General features: G+C 52.2%; 4 protein-coding genes across 4 annotated transcripts; 2 read left to right on the top strand and 2 right to left on the bottom strand.

The window, feature by feature from the left end:
* Positions 1–88: 88 nt before the first annotated feature.
* On the top strand, positions 89–1528 carry MRS44_009076 (uncharacterized protein; the record flags this gene model as incomplete). Its single annotated transcript, XM_065621166.1, has 3 exons — positions 89–203; positions 249–315; positions 364–1528. 3 exons carry the CDS (start codon positions 89–91, stop codon positions 1526–1528), a joined length of 1347 nt encoding a protein of 448 aa, XP_065477238.1.
* Positions 1529–2230: 702 nt separating this feature from the next.
* Positions 2231–2608, top strand: MRS44_009077 (uncharacterized protein; the record flags this gene model as incomplete). The annotated part of the gene is made up of 1 exon (XM_046276404.2): positions 2231–2608. The coding sequence occupies one exon, from the start codon at positions 2231–2233 to the stop codon at positions 2606–2608; it is 378 nt and encodes a 125-aa protein (XP_046132539.2).
* A 267-nt stretch (positions 2609–2875) lies between these two features.
* Positions 2876–3892, bottom strand: MRS44_009078 (uncharacterized protein; the record flags this gene model as incomplete). Its single annotated transcript, XM_046269769.2, has 2 exons — positions 2876–2970; positions 3019–3892. The coding sequence occupies 2 exons, from the start codon at positions 3890–3892 to the stop codon at positions 2876–2878; spliced, it is 969 nt and encodes a 322-aa protein (XP_046132540.1).
* A 1352-nt stretch (positions 3893–5244) lies between these two features.
* MRS44_009079 (uncharacterized protein) lies at positions 5245–6189 on the bottom strand (the record flags this gene model as incomplete). Its single annotated transcript, XM_046281236.2, has 1 exon — positions 5245–6189. The coding sequence occupies one exon, from the start codon at positions 6187–6189 to the stop codon at positions 5245–5247; it is 945 nt and encodes a 314-aa protein (XP_046132541.2).
* Between the last annotated feature and the right edge of the window lie 7200 nt (positions 6190–13389).

The raw sequence follows: 13389 nt of genomic DNA on the forward strand, positions 1-13389 counted from the left end.
AGGGTATAAGAAGAGCTTGAGAGTCTACGACTTGTATCATCTCTTCAGACATTGCGACATTCTTTGAGCAAGACGAAAATAAAACACAATGGGTTCAGTTACACAGGAACTCCCCTTGAGGGGAAAGCCTAGCGCTTCTGTCTTTGGCGCTGCCATGAAGGACGAGTTCCTCTTTGACCCGGAGTGGAGGAACCTCAACCATGGTACGATACATTGAATCGTCTATGATATCTTTAAACTCACCTCAGATGCAGGATCCTTTGGTACCTATCCTAAGGCCATCAAGGCCAAGTTCCGCGAGTACCAAGACGCAAGGTGAGGTCACAACCTCATCTCACAACACCCCCCACTAACAACAAACAGCGAAGCCCGTCCCGACGTCTTCATCCGATACGAATACCCAAAACTCCTTGACGAGTCCCGCGCCGCCGTGGCAAAAATCCTCAATGCCCCCGAGGATGGCGTCGTCTTTGTGTCCAACGCCACCGTCGGCGTTAACACCGTCTTCCGCAACATGGCCTGGAACAAGGACGGCAAGGACGTCATCATCAGCTTCTCCACCATCTATGAAGCTTGTGGAAAGGTGGCTGATTATCTCGCTGACTACTACGACGGCAACGTGACGCATCGGGAGATTGAGATTACTTATCCTATTGATGACGATGAGATTCTCAAGAGGTTTGAGGATACTGTCAAGAAGATTGAGGAGGAGGGAAAGCGTGCTCGCATCTGCACGTTTGATGTTGTTTCTTCTCGTCCTGGTGTTGTCTTTCCCTGGGAGGAGATGATCAAGACCTGCCGTCGCCTCAATGTTCTCAGCATGGTTGACGGCGCTCAGGGCATCGGAATGGTCAAGTTGGACCTCTCAGCCGCGGACCCCGACTTTTTCGTGTCCAACTGTCACAAGTGGCTTCACGTCCCTCGAGGATGCGCCGTTTTCTACGTGCCCCAGCGCAACCAGGCTCTTCTGCCTACGACACTGGCCACCAGCCACGGCTACGTGCCCAAGCTAGTCAAGAGGACGACACCTCTTCCTCCAAGCTCCAAGTCTCGCTATGTCACCAACTTTGAATTTGTGGGCACTCTCGACAACTCGCCTTATCTCTGCGTCAAGGATGCCGTAAAGTGGCGTCAAGACGTGTTTGGTGGTGAAGACGCAGTCCTCGACTACCTCTGGGACCTAAACAAGAAGGGTACCGACCTCGTAGCCAAAGCTCTCAACACGAGCGTCATGGAGAACAGCACAGGGACCCTCCGCAACTGCGGCATGGGCAACGTCGCCCTGCCCCTCTGGGCCGGAGAAGGAGAAGGGACGGTGGTTCCGGCTGAGGAGACGCAAAAGGCGTTCCAGTGGATGCTCACGACGCTCATCGATGACTACAAGACTTTCATGAGCTTGTTTATCCACGGTGGACGGTTCTGGGCTCGTATTAGTGCGCAGGTGTATCTTGGGATTGAGGACTATGAGTGGGCTGGTAAGGTGCTCAAGGAGCTTTGTGAGCGGGTTGCCAAGAAGGAGTATCTTTAGGGGGTTTTGTAGATGTCAGCGTGGTTAGGGTAGAGTACTTGGGATATAAAGAATTAAATGGTTTTGGTTGTGTAGATGATGTATCTGTTTCTATAGTTGTGAGCGTCTGAACAAGGACCTAGAGAGGCCGAACAAGTCGCCAAGCCAACATGTAAGTCACGGTTTATTCAGTCACTCCCATCACAAGCATATCCCAGTGATACCCTCATTCCACGACACTACAATGCGCGCATCGTGTGCGTTCAACACGCTCAACTCCAAACTGTCTCTCCTTACAAATATCATGGCCTTGTCTGCCTCGCCATGCTAGCGGCCGAGGTTGGTCCGCACCTAACGCATGCCTCCCACACGCACTCGCACGATGCTCGTGTTTCGATTGGGCTTGGCGGAATCCCTCCGTTATAGGGAGCCCCATGGGGAAATACCGCGTGCTCTTGTTGGCTGCGGGGACCGGCACAGCCCCTTCAGCTGCTGGTGCCTTTGTTGCCCGACTTTGCAGTGCATGCCCTGTGATTCCATGGGCTGATCGGTTGTAACGGCATCCAGTAGAAGCGTTCTAGAAGAGGGTGTTAGTTGTGTGTGTATATATATTGTATCAGCTGCTCCCATGCCAAGAGGTAATACTTTCTTCTCACCCTTTACATCACTCTTCTCATCGCCTCACAAAACAACATCTTCAATCATCACCACATCCATCTCAACATGGGCAACCAATCTTCCACCCCTTCAGACGAAACACCAAAAGATGCACCAACAGCAGAACAACCCCAGAAGAAATCCCTCTACCAGCGCTACCAAGACCAGAAGCGCGGCCCGGGCCTCAGCGACGAGGACATCAAAAAGTACACGGGTATGAACCGCGACGAGCTCAACACCTGGGCCGAGACGCAGCCCGGCGTGGGCAAGAACCAGCTCGCCGGGCGTGCGGCCGGTCCCGCATCGGGGCTGGGCGGCGTGGCAGCTGCCGACGGACTTGGGGGATGGGGCCCAAGTACGGAGCCGAATGATGGGAAGCGGGGGATGAAGTTTCCGCCTGAGAAGCCAAAGACAAAGGAGATCGATGAAGATGAATCTGATTGAGGGGGTGGTTATCTTGGATCATTCATTGCACGTCACAAGCTGAGTGAGAGAGAAAGTGTGTGTGAGCAAGCTAGCATTATATTCAAGCTATCCAGTTTCATTCTGCTCTGGAAGGGTCTCTGCCCTTTGTCTTGCTTTGACTAAAAATGAGCGACAAGGATCCATTGCCTCGAAAGAGAGACGAGGTCCTGGCTCCTGAATCATCAAGTTTCCTGAATCATCGTGTGTTTCCCTGTCCCATGGCTTCTTCTGGCACGTTCACATCGCTTAGAAGGCGTTCTGCTTCTTGCGGACGTCAAAGATCTTGAGGGCCTCCTCGGCAGCCTTGAGACCGCTCAGAGCCATGGCACCGAAAGTAGGGCCTGGTCTAGTTAGTAACTGATCATTGATAGTCATGAATAAAGACTTACCCATTCGGTTGGCACCGTCAACCTCAGAAAGCTCCATTCCACCGACAATCAGTCCAGGGACGATCTCACGAGTGCCCTTGACAATGGCATCCTCAGCCACGTTCATGTCAAGACCACGCATGCCACCAAGCTTCTCAATGCGCTGCATGCTGACGAGACGCTTGACAGAGAAAGCACCCATGGGGCCGTCGTGTCCAGTGGTGGAGATGACGAGGGGCGCGTTGATGGTGTTGGGGTCCATGCAGGACTGGTCGTCGTGGTGCATCGACACAAGAGTCCAGTTAGTGACAACACCAGAGATGCGGACTCCCTCCTCGGAAGGACGGGTGATGAGGTCCTCAACGCAGGTGGCGTTGAACAGCTTAATGTTGGGAAGCTGGAGAACCTTGGACATGATGGTCGAGGTGAAGAGGGCAGCGTGCTTGACAACGACGTAGTTGCCCTCATCCTCGTAGGGCACACCAACCTCACGGAGGAAGGCATCGGCGGGCTTTCGCATGACCATGGCCGAGAAGAGCTGACCACCGAGCCAAGCACCACCACCAGGAGACACGGAAGCCTCGATGATGGCGATTCTCAGGTCAGGTCGCTTCTTGCCGAGGATGTAGGCAGCACTAAGACCGCACGAACCGGCGCCGATAATGACAATGTCAGACTCGGCATAGTTGTCGAGGTCCTGGAAGTAGCGGCGGGTCATGGCCCGAGAGACCTGACTCTCACGGATGGGGGCGAACTTGAAGTCATCCCACTTGCCCTCCATCTCCTCGATGGTGGCAGTAGTGGTGTTCTTGCTCAGGCCGACGGGGAGCTTGACGGCAGGGGCGGCGAGCTCAGCAGAGCGGGTAGGGGGAGAGATGGCAGCGGGGGGAGACATGTTGGGCCTGAGTATGTTAGGGGCTGGAGGTCAATGGGGGAGGACAGCATGATCCTTTCGCTGGTATTATCCAGATCAAGTTTGGCCGTATAATCTCAGCCACGCTCTCCTTTTCTTTTGATCATTGTCCATTATCATAGACAATGATCAAAAGAAAAAGTGAACGGGCACCGGCTCATGCATGACACGTTACCTGATATGGCTCCTAGCTCAGGTTTGGACACTACCGCTGAAAGGCTCCATGGCTGCAGATTCCTCGACGGACTGCCGTACCAGATGGATGATATCTAGCATGTCACAAGTGTCAGACCAGCTCCTGATCTCTCGCCTCGAGAACAAACCTTAGATCTTGATAAAAGCTGTTATTCAAGTTGTTTGATGGGACAATGGGTTGATGATAAAGAGTGAAGAAGAAGAGGAACAGCTCGGGAGATGATGGCTCGCTTTTATACCGCAGATGAGGGGTAAAGAAAGATAATGGATGGCTGATATCATCATGGAGTAATCCGCGGTATCGGCCAACGAAATGTAATTCCGAGTCCTGGGATGCATCAACAGAGAAGAGTGTGGGGGTCTTGTATCATGCCAGACGAGGTGGGAGTCAACAAGGTTTGGCGAATCTGTAGGATATCATATCATGGTACACATTAACCGGTCGTAGACGAGCCAATTGACACTACAGATGCTCGTACATGATGTATCTAAAGAATACGGATAAGAACAAGGAGCCCCAAGATGGCTAGATGTATACAGCCCTTGAACAATGGTGCGGTGCTTCTACGGTCGGATTCATCGGTGGGGATGCAGTTCCACTCGATGCGGCTTTTAAACGGCTTGTGATGCATCTGTTGCAGAACCGGATTTGCAATGCCGGCCAGAAGAGTGGTTTCCCCTCGTCAGCCAATGATGGAATGCCTGATTGTCGGACTTCTTGCTCCAGGTGTGTCAAGAAGCATCAACGGCGGCAAAATGGACAGGCAGTGACATACCATCCTATTACTGTACTACATTGACAACATTGAGCTCCAAAGGTCTCGTTCATCATGGCATCACAGTTAGACAAGTACACCAAGTTCGACTCTTCTAACACGCATCAGCAACTGGTCTCAGATCATCATAACATCATCATATATTCGGTCCATAATACTCATGAACAGAGCCCTCAGTCCTCCTAGATTTATAGTACTTCAGTGAAAACCTAGCAATAACAAGCCTAACTCTCATCCTAATCATCCTTGTTCTAGCAGCTCCCGGATCTTGACCATGCTATTTCGGGCATGCAAAAGCACAAACGAAGCCAATTCCTTGTAATACTTTGGCCTGAGTGCCTCTGGCACGCCCTCCATATCCTCTCAGTTTCCCTCTGCAAAGCTCGCATTGCTTGCAATCCGCAAGTATTCATGTCGATCCTCGTCATGTTCCCCGATGCAGACGATAGTACCCCCATACTTGAGGAGAATCGCATTCAGAATGAGACGACATGTTCGGCCATTCCCATCGAGGAATGAATGGATGTTGACAAAGACGTGGCAGTACTTGGCTGCTAGAACCACCGGGTCGATTCCTCCAGCGTCAATTGCAGCCTTGACGTCGTCCTCGAGGGAGCTAATCATCTTCTTCATCGCCGTAGAGACCGTGTTGTGAGCCATGTATTGATGGAAGCCGGTGCATACAGGCCACTTTCGATAGACGCCAGCATATTCGTTCCAGGGTATCCCGTCGGTGTCAATCTTGTAGGTCAAGAGACGGTGCGTTTCCAGGATGATGGCCTCAGACAGCTCTTTCCCTTCAAGGCATACTTCTTTGATGATATAGTAGGCGGCCTCGGCGTGCTGTGTTATCTCTCGGTAGGCCTGGGTGACATCTTCTTCTGCATGCGGTAGACCCTTACGACAGAGGTGGTCTTCCAAGACTTCGTAGTCAGGATTGCGGTCTTGCACGAAGACATGCTGACCTCGAAAGATGACTCCGCAAAGCTTGAGGGTGATTTCTAAACCCCCTCCGGCATCCTCAATCATGTTTGAACCGAAGATCATGTGGGAGAGCAGATCGACCAAGTGTTCATCGAGGACATCATGTTTCGACGTTGTCCAAGTCATCATATCATGCAGACATGTCCGAAATTCTGAATGGAGGTCGTCAGGGTCTGTTTCTCCAAGGGAATTGTAATCATAGGCTTCATCTTGAACAATAGTCAGTTGCAAAGGCCAGACATCAGCGGCTTCGCTGTTGAGAGGGGTGAATGTCATCATCCGTCGGAGGGACTGGCCGAGGTGGCCCTCTCGCTGTAGCGACATCTTTGAGTTGTTTGTGGAAGGAAAAGAAGATACAAGGATTGAAATACACACATATATGCAGATATTAATGGCGTTGTGATTCACCGTCAAGCTTTTCATCCCAGCCATCCTGCGTGAACTTAACCTTGACACTCGCGTGTCATTATCGGACTCACGACCACTGTGATGAGACTCTTCTAACGCTTCGCTTAAGCTACCAGGCAATCTTCATATATTTTAGGGCTCTTTGACTACCATTTGAAGGTACAGACATAAGGAATACGGTGTGGCATCCCCCCGCTGGGAGAAAACAGTCGTTGAGTAACCGTTGAGCGCTATGCTGGCTACTATTTGACCAGAATTGGGTGCTGCAATACCTATAAAGCTTAAATACTGGTGAAAAACTTTCCACTTGGTCTTGATTCAGTGCACTCGTCGCCATCAAGCCTCTCTCTATGGAGAGTGTATAATAGGTTCGGATGAAGAGAGCCTGGGCAATCACGGGAGCCTCTAAGGTCAGTTTGATCTTTAAACTAAGCCTCCTTGCTTAATTGCAACTCTTGAAACTATTATTTCAGTGTGTTATTTTGAGAAATCTCCCGTGGCTGGACGTTTACCAGTTTAGTAGATTGGCTTCCATCTTCCCGGACCCCCTCTCATACATCATCTCAGCTTCTTTCTCGCTTAGTTCCAGTTCATATACGATGAAGCTCGTCCCCATTTCTCACTTTTCCTATACGACTACACTCCCAGGCGTTATGGTTGGAGAAGCTATCTCCATCAAGCCGTCTAGCTGTTTGCTCCAGCACTCGAACGTTAACCCTTTTTCGGAGTCAGGCACAAATCCAGCTAAAGTCCAAAGTATCAAAGGCTAGTTTTGACCTTTTATTATCTCCCGAGCCGACTTTCATTTGTTCGGGTGCATGTCTTCTCCCGTTCCTTCTATCTACAGCCGGGCAACCCCTTTCTAAACCCCTGCCCGGCATAGCCGACAGTACCAGGGCCAGCCTCCATATACTAACTATAAAGCAGGTGAATGATTTCACCATATACCCAAAACAATATGCAAAACTAGGACCGGTTTATTCAGCTCGGTCCAAGTCTCGACGCTGAAGTTGTTGAGCGCGGGACCGACCTACATCAAAGCCATCTAACACATTCAACTCCCTTGCCTTTCGTTATTGTATAAACTATCACTATAAATTCTACGAAATACTAAATAAGAGGAAGCACTCCATTGTTCTCCAAGCGTGTCCATGATGGGCGCCCGGGTTTGAGCCCGACGATGATACAAAGATGTGCGCTGTCCACCTACAACTCCCTCAGGGCGCGGGCTTAGTAACATTAAAGTGCTCTATGTCGTAGCTCAAGGTTTCAATCGAGTGTTCCTGGTAGTGGTGATGCTTAAAACTTTGCCAAGTTCCCTCCTTGTCCCGTTTTGGGTTCAACCGTCCCAATCTCTCTGCAGTATGTCGTCTAGTCAACCTTCTTCGAAGTCTCCTCGTATGAGTATCAATTTGATTGCTTAGATAGTTGTTGGATACAAAAGTAGCATGTTTAGATGGACCACTGGGCTTAATACCATGTCATTTTGGGCTGTCACTTCCACAGAAATGGTGTCGATCAAATCCTCTATCCTACCCAGCACCCATATATCCCACGGAGAGACCAGGAGATACACTTCAAGCCTACAATTAATCTCGCCTTCCAATCCTTGTATAGAACGAATAGGAAGATTTCCACGTACGAACGAACCCTGTGCCCTAGTGTGACAGGTCTTAATGCCACAATTCGATATCCAGGCACGGCCTGCCAAACACCACCCGGATCGTGCCAATACATGCACCCAATCTGATACGTGCCCAGCCCTATCTCACCAGCCCTATATCAGGGTTTACTATTGCATACAACTCCCACAAAACTCCTGGGCGGCGTTGGAGCACCAAGGGTTCCCCAGGCAGGCATGCCCAAACCCAGATCCTACCAATCACTCGATTGCTTCAACTCAATTACCTCATATCATGCCTCCTCAGTAGAACATCAGCGTTCCCGCATACCTGTTACAAGACCACACGCGGGGTGAGTGTCTAGAATTTGTGCCCAGCCGTTGACCGCAACTTCGTGAGGCTCTGGTCGTCCTCAACACAACTCAGTAGGGTATCATCCAACCCATCATCATTGTGTCTTTTGATGCCACCATGTAAGCAAGATGCCCTCCTCTATGTTGTTGAGGGAGCGGTGAACGGTGCAAGAGGCTCGATATCGCAATTCCAATCGCACAGTTACTGGCGATTGAGTGCGCCATGTCTCACAGTGTGGCCAGATCATGCAAAGTTGAGGTCATTGCGCAGATCCAACAGTCTAGACAAGCAGCTGAAACATTTTTCGCATTCAGAGACTCGACGAGTGAGTCGAAGCCATCTCCAGAGCCAGAGCTTCTGAGGACCGGGTTGATGGGCTATTGGGTTGAGGCCCATGTTTCGAGGTGTGTCAAATGGGTGTGAAACTACTCAGCTTTGGACCATGACGCATCGAGGCCAGACATTGTCCGGACAGATTCGGCAGATGAGGAGGGGTCATGCAACGTCCAAGGCTAAAGGCGTCGATCAAGGATGGTTGAGGCCAGTCGAGGGCCGACTCTCCAGACACGGGGGGTTCAGCCGGAGACTTGGCCGTTCAACCGAACGGGACGGTCCTTCAACGGCGCTTCTGTCAATTGCCGTCCTGGGCGAATTCCAAATTATGGCATCCTATTCGGGCCTTGAGGCAGTTGTCTTTGCCAAACAAGTTCATGTGGCTGACCGGCCAAGGGCCAGCCACGCTCGCTGGCCTCCCCGATCTGGCACCCCGGTTGACACTCCCGTGTCTCACCAGCTCCGGCTGCCGCAGCGGTACCGCTCATAAGGCAAGACACGACTGGACAAGGTCCGGGTCCAGGTCCAGGTCAAGGACCAGGCTACAGGCACACATACGGACATGGCTGTGGACTTGACCAGGCCCACGACCCATGCCATGCAAACGCCCCCAAAGGGGAATCCAGAGATGCCGCGACGCGCCCGGACGGGGAACCTTTTCCAGGAGCCCATCCCCGCCGGGCCACATGGCCTCCCCCATTCGGGCGCCTCACCTGAGCCCAGCCTTCTCGCTTCAAGGCATCGACGACCAGTAGCGTCCGGTGGGAGTTCCTCGATCCACCGTCCAGCATAGCTGTGGCCGTTCAGGGCAACTCCTAGTGTCCTCGTCGGCGTTAAAAACTGACTGGGGCTGCACATTTGACAGCTCGACAAGGGTTAGGAGAAGCCGTCTTGAGAGATCAGCGCGTCATGCGAAATTACCAGGGTCCCCACAGAGGATCGACCGTGGCCCTTGACTGGGCTGTCTGCTCTGCCAGGGTGCCTATCATAGGACAGCTGGGTAGGGCCAATATGCAGGCCATGGACGGGGATGGTCCTTTTGCAGCGCTTGCTTTTGTTGCAACCAAGGAGCCTTGTTCTAGCCCAGAGAACAGATTGCTTTTTATGCAGCTGCCGATAGGTACAGGACCGGACAAGAATGTGCTGTGCTGTAACTGTGAGAGCGCTCAGACCGCTCGACCATTTACGGCCATGAGTGCAGTCAGCTCTTGTCGTGCCCAGTCCCTGAGTCCATCAAACGAGGTTGTTGACTCGTGTTCAATACAACCAACACAGTCGGTTTGAAGAGCTACTTTTCTTTATCCCCTTAGCAGTCGATTCACGTCACCCACTCTTCTAAAGACCTTGCCACGGAGGCGCGCACTGCCTCACTTGGATGCCTCATCCACTTTTGAGCGACCGTAAGATGGCGTGAGCAGCTCAGCTTGGCCGTGCTTGCTCGTATTTTCCTAGAGCTGCTGAATTCCCCCGTTGAATTGTTAGTTGTGCATGCTTCATCTCTGTCATGTACCCGTCAAGCCCCGTATCAATCAGTTCAGAGAACAGCGACCGGCACGATGCATGCTGCCCGTACGCCTAGGTAGGGAGGCAACACGCCACGATTATTGCACATGCCAGTACATCGAATCTATGTTCTCGTGTGTACTCGAATATGCAGTGGTGGCTCGGAAGTACGATGACATTATGTCCAGCATCCCGCTGGGAATGCCCTTGTTGGCAACCGGGAACACCTCGTCAGCTTCTGTATCCCCTTTTGTTCACTTGCTCAGGAAGATTAACTCCTGGAGCCTCCATGTATATAATTTCGAGCCCCGGTTCTCGAAGATATGGCAACGATGAGGTCTAAGTTTCAATATCTGATCTGGCTCGAGAATACCGCAAACCAGAACTGACAGGTCTCGATTGATTTGAAAATGGCTTCATGAAATTGCCGGAGACGATGACTGAGTTTCAAGCGTGACGAATCTCACTCTCCTGCTGAAAGAACTAATTAGGTCACTTGTGTGCCCGTTGTCCGGAAGTCTTCTCGTAGATATCTTGCCTTCGGGTGAGTGGAGCAATCGTCCAGCCAGGTTGAACTGCTATTCGGGCACTTGGGCCTATGAGTTATCCCGAGCGGGATTTTTCAACGTCCCTAGCCAAGCCATTCTAACTATTTGCCGGTTGACTCTTAGAGGCACGGCATAGAAACTCTTGTTGTGCCCCCGAGTTGATCCCGAGATGCTGCAGGCAAGGCAGAGGGCCCGAAAATGGGACCTTGCATGCAGACTGGTAGAGCTCCTGTCCATGGAAGCGGGAGACGTCATATCTCGGAAAGCATGTTCTTGTAATCCTCCAGATTACCGAGGAACGAAATGTAAGTAGATGGAGTCTTGTTGTTGGTGGTATTCAGTGGCTAGGGACGCAGTTCGAGCCAGATCGTGTCAAGGCCACGAAGATCTGAGATGCGTACGTCATGCTCCGAAGGTGCCCCTGCTCGTTGCGGAGACAATGCACGACACTTTGAAATGCATTTGCTTTTTCTTCAGTCTGTCAGCCAACTGCAAAGTTGCTTCTCGTTGCAGCAAAGCCACAAGGAGAAGGCCACCGTTGCTTTCTGCCGCAATTTCAACCGCGTTTGCCTCGCTCAGGGACAGAGCAGACTTGATGTCGCCAAGTCGCATCAACAGAGTGTGCCGGGCTTATCAAAGTGACAAGTCGCATAAGCTTCGCCAGTCATTTTCTGAGTTCTGAATCTTGCCAGCGAGACGGAACAGCCCATGGCCAGCGGCAGCGGATCATCAGATGTTTTGCTGCTGGCGCATTGGACGTTGACCGTCCCAAGCCCAGTGGCTTCAGAGACTATTGGATCGTCCACGGCGGTTCACTGGACGATGCAAATTACCGAGTGGGCTTGGAGCTGGGGACCCACTGGGTCAACAGGGGCCCTCGGGCTCACCATGCCCTGCCTGCCCTGTCCTCGAGGAGATCGAAAATAGCACGACTCAGGGAAGCATTTCCCGTCCGCCTCCGCAGTAGTCCCGCGCCTGGGGCCGTCCTGGGGCAGTGAGCGATTCGGACCACTGATATTCGACCCTCCTCGCCAACGAGATGCATTCGAGCCTCATTGAGCACATTCTCGTGCCTGTTTTAACCCTGGGAGCGGGAGGCTGCATATCCGACGAACCGGGGTTATCGCCTCGCGGCTATAGTTGTTCCCAGGTCTATGGTTGCGCAAGCTTGTTCCTTGCCGTAGTCTGCAAGGAGGAATCGCGCCGCAACTTACTAGTATTCGGAGAGTTGGGCTCACCCAAATTGGCCGTGACTCGGGCGATTTGCAAGCTGCAGGTGATGTGCATACATAGCAGCCAGAGACTGCACCCCGGCCCTGAGATGAATGTTGTTCTTCCCTATGCTGGTGATGCCGGGGCCAGCTACAAACGGCAAGGGAGAAACGCTTCGCCCTGGCGGTTAGGACTTGACAATAGAAACACCGTTCAACGCCGAACTGGAACCACTCCCCTTGGATATGCTGCGTACACAGTAGTATGCATATTTGAATTCCATCGTTTTGCCGAACGCTCGTCGTGACACCCAGCACAACATGATCTGCTCGCTCAGAGTCTGAACGGCCACGACTCGGCAGAGAGGGGCGTGAGGCTGCGACAAAAAGGGCGTGTTTCTAGACCCGACTCATGACGCCAATGCGGGCGACGGGTAGAGCTAGGATCTCGCGGATCTAAACACCATCGCCATCGCCCCTCCGCGGGATGTGACATGTGCAACCAATAAGGCCGCTTCGGAATGGCCGACAACTGCAAGGTCTACAGTAGCTTGGTGACCGGAGCTCAGTTGACGGCGCGGTTCCTGTGCCTTTCACCGAGAATGTGACTTTTCTTTTTCTTTCGCCGGTTTGGGGCCTGGGCCGGTTCCAACGCGTGGTCCACGAGGATGCTCACGATGAGGTGGGTTCCCTCAGAAGGTAGAACGAACCTGACAGGGGTCCATGGTGCCCTTGCGGCATTGCTCTGCCTTGTTTTGGGGGACTTGCATGGTTTGTGGCATCTTGCGCATTCGTCTAACGCCATCCAAGCCCGGCCCAATGCCCAGTGTCGGCCCAAGCTGAATGTGCCGTACTGCGTATGTCGTGTGAATGGTTTCACCGCCTTTGTTCTCTTCCCCTCTGCTGCTTGATCGAGGCCAACTTTGGGGCAAGATGAAGCAAAATGCACGACGGGCGCTCGCAGGAAGTTGTCATCCAGTAGGCCTGTGCAACGAGCTCGAGGGAGCGTTCTGTGGGTGGAAATATGCATCCTGAAGGATCGCGTAGGTTTGGGCCTCTGCAGTTCAGGGTAGCAAACACCGTTTATTGGTAGTATTCATGCTGGAGGCGTTTGACGGATGAGGCGGTGAGGATCTTCATAAACTCAATGATACGGTTAAGTTGGGCGCTTGGACCCTAGCTAAAGTCAACGTGGGAAGCCGTGAAGGCCCTTTGGGGTTGATGAATGGGTGTTGTGATGCAATCGAGAAAGCTTTCTTCCGCCGACGGATATAACGGGCATGGGTAAGTCGGTGGTTGCACCCAAATACCGACTGGGCTTCGCGAACAGTCTGTGTACCTGCTTCCTGTTCCGAGGCCTATGTAGCAAAGAAGCTCATGATAGAAGTAGATGAGAGACCCGAGCAATAGTTGGAGCTGGATGAAACGGGTGTTCTGCATGTGAAGGCTGTCGAGTTGGAGAACAAACCATGCAAGCAAGCTCTTTCCCTTGGGCGCACGGACATGTAAACGTCTTCATCATGCTGCTTGTTCCAAATGCTCGCC

The sequence above is a fragment of the Fusarium solani genome (assembly GCF_023522795.1).
Source record: "Fusarium solani strain SB1 chromosome Unknown bctg00000005, whole genome shotgun sequence".
Classification (NCBI taxonomy): Eukaryota; Fungi; Ascomycota; class Sordariomycetes; order Hypocreales; family Nectriaceae; genus Fusarium; species Fusarium solani.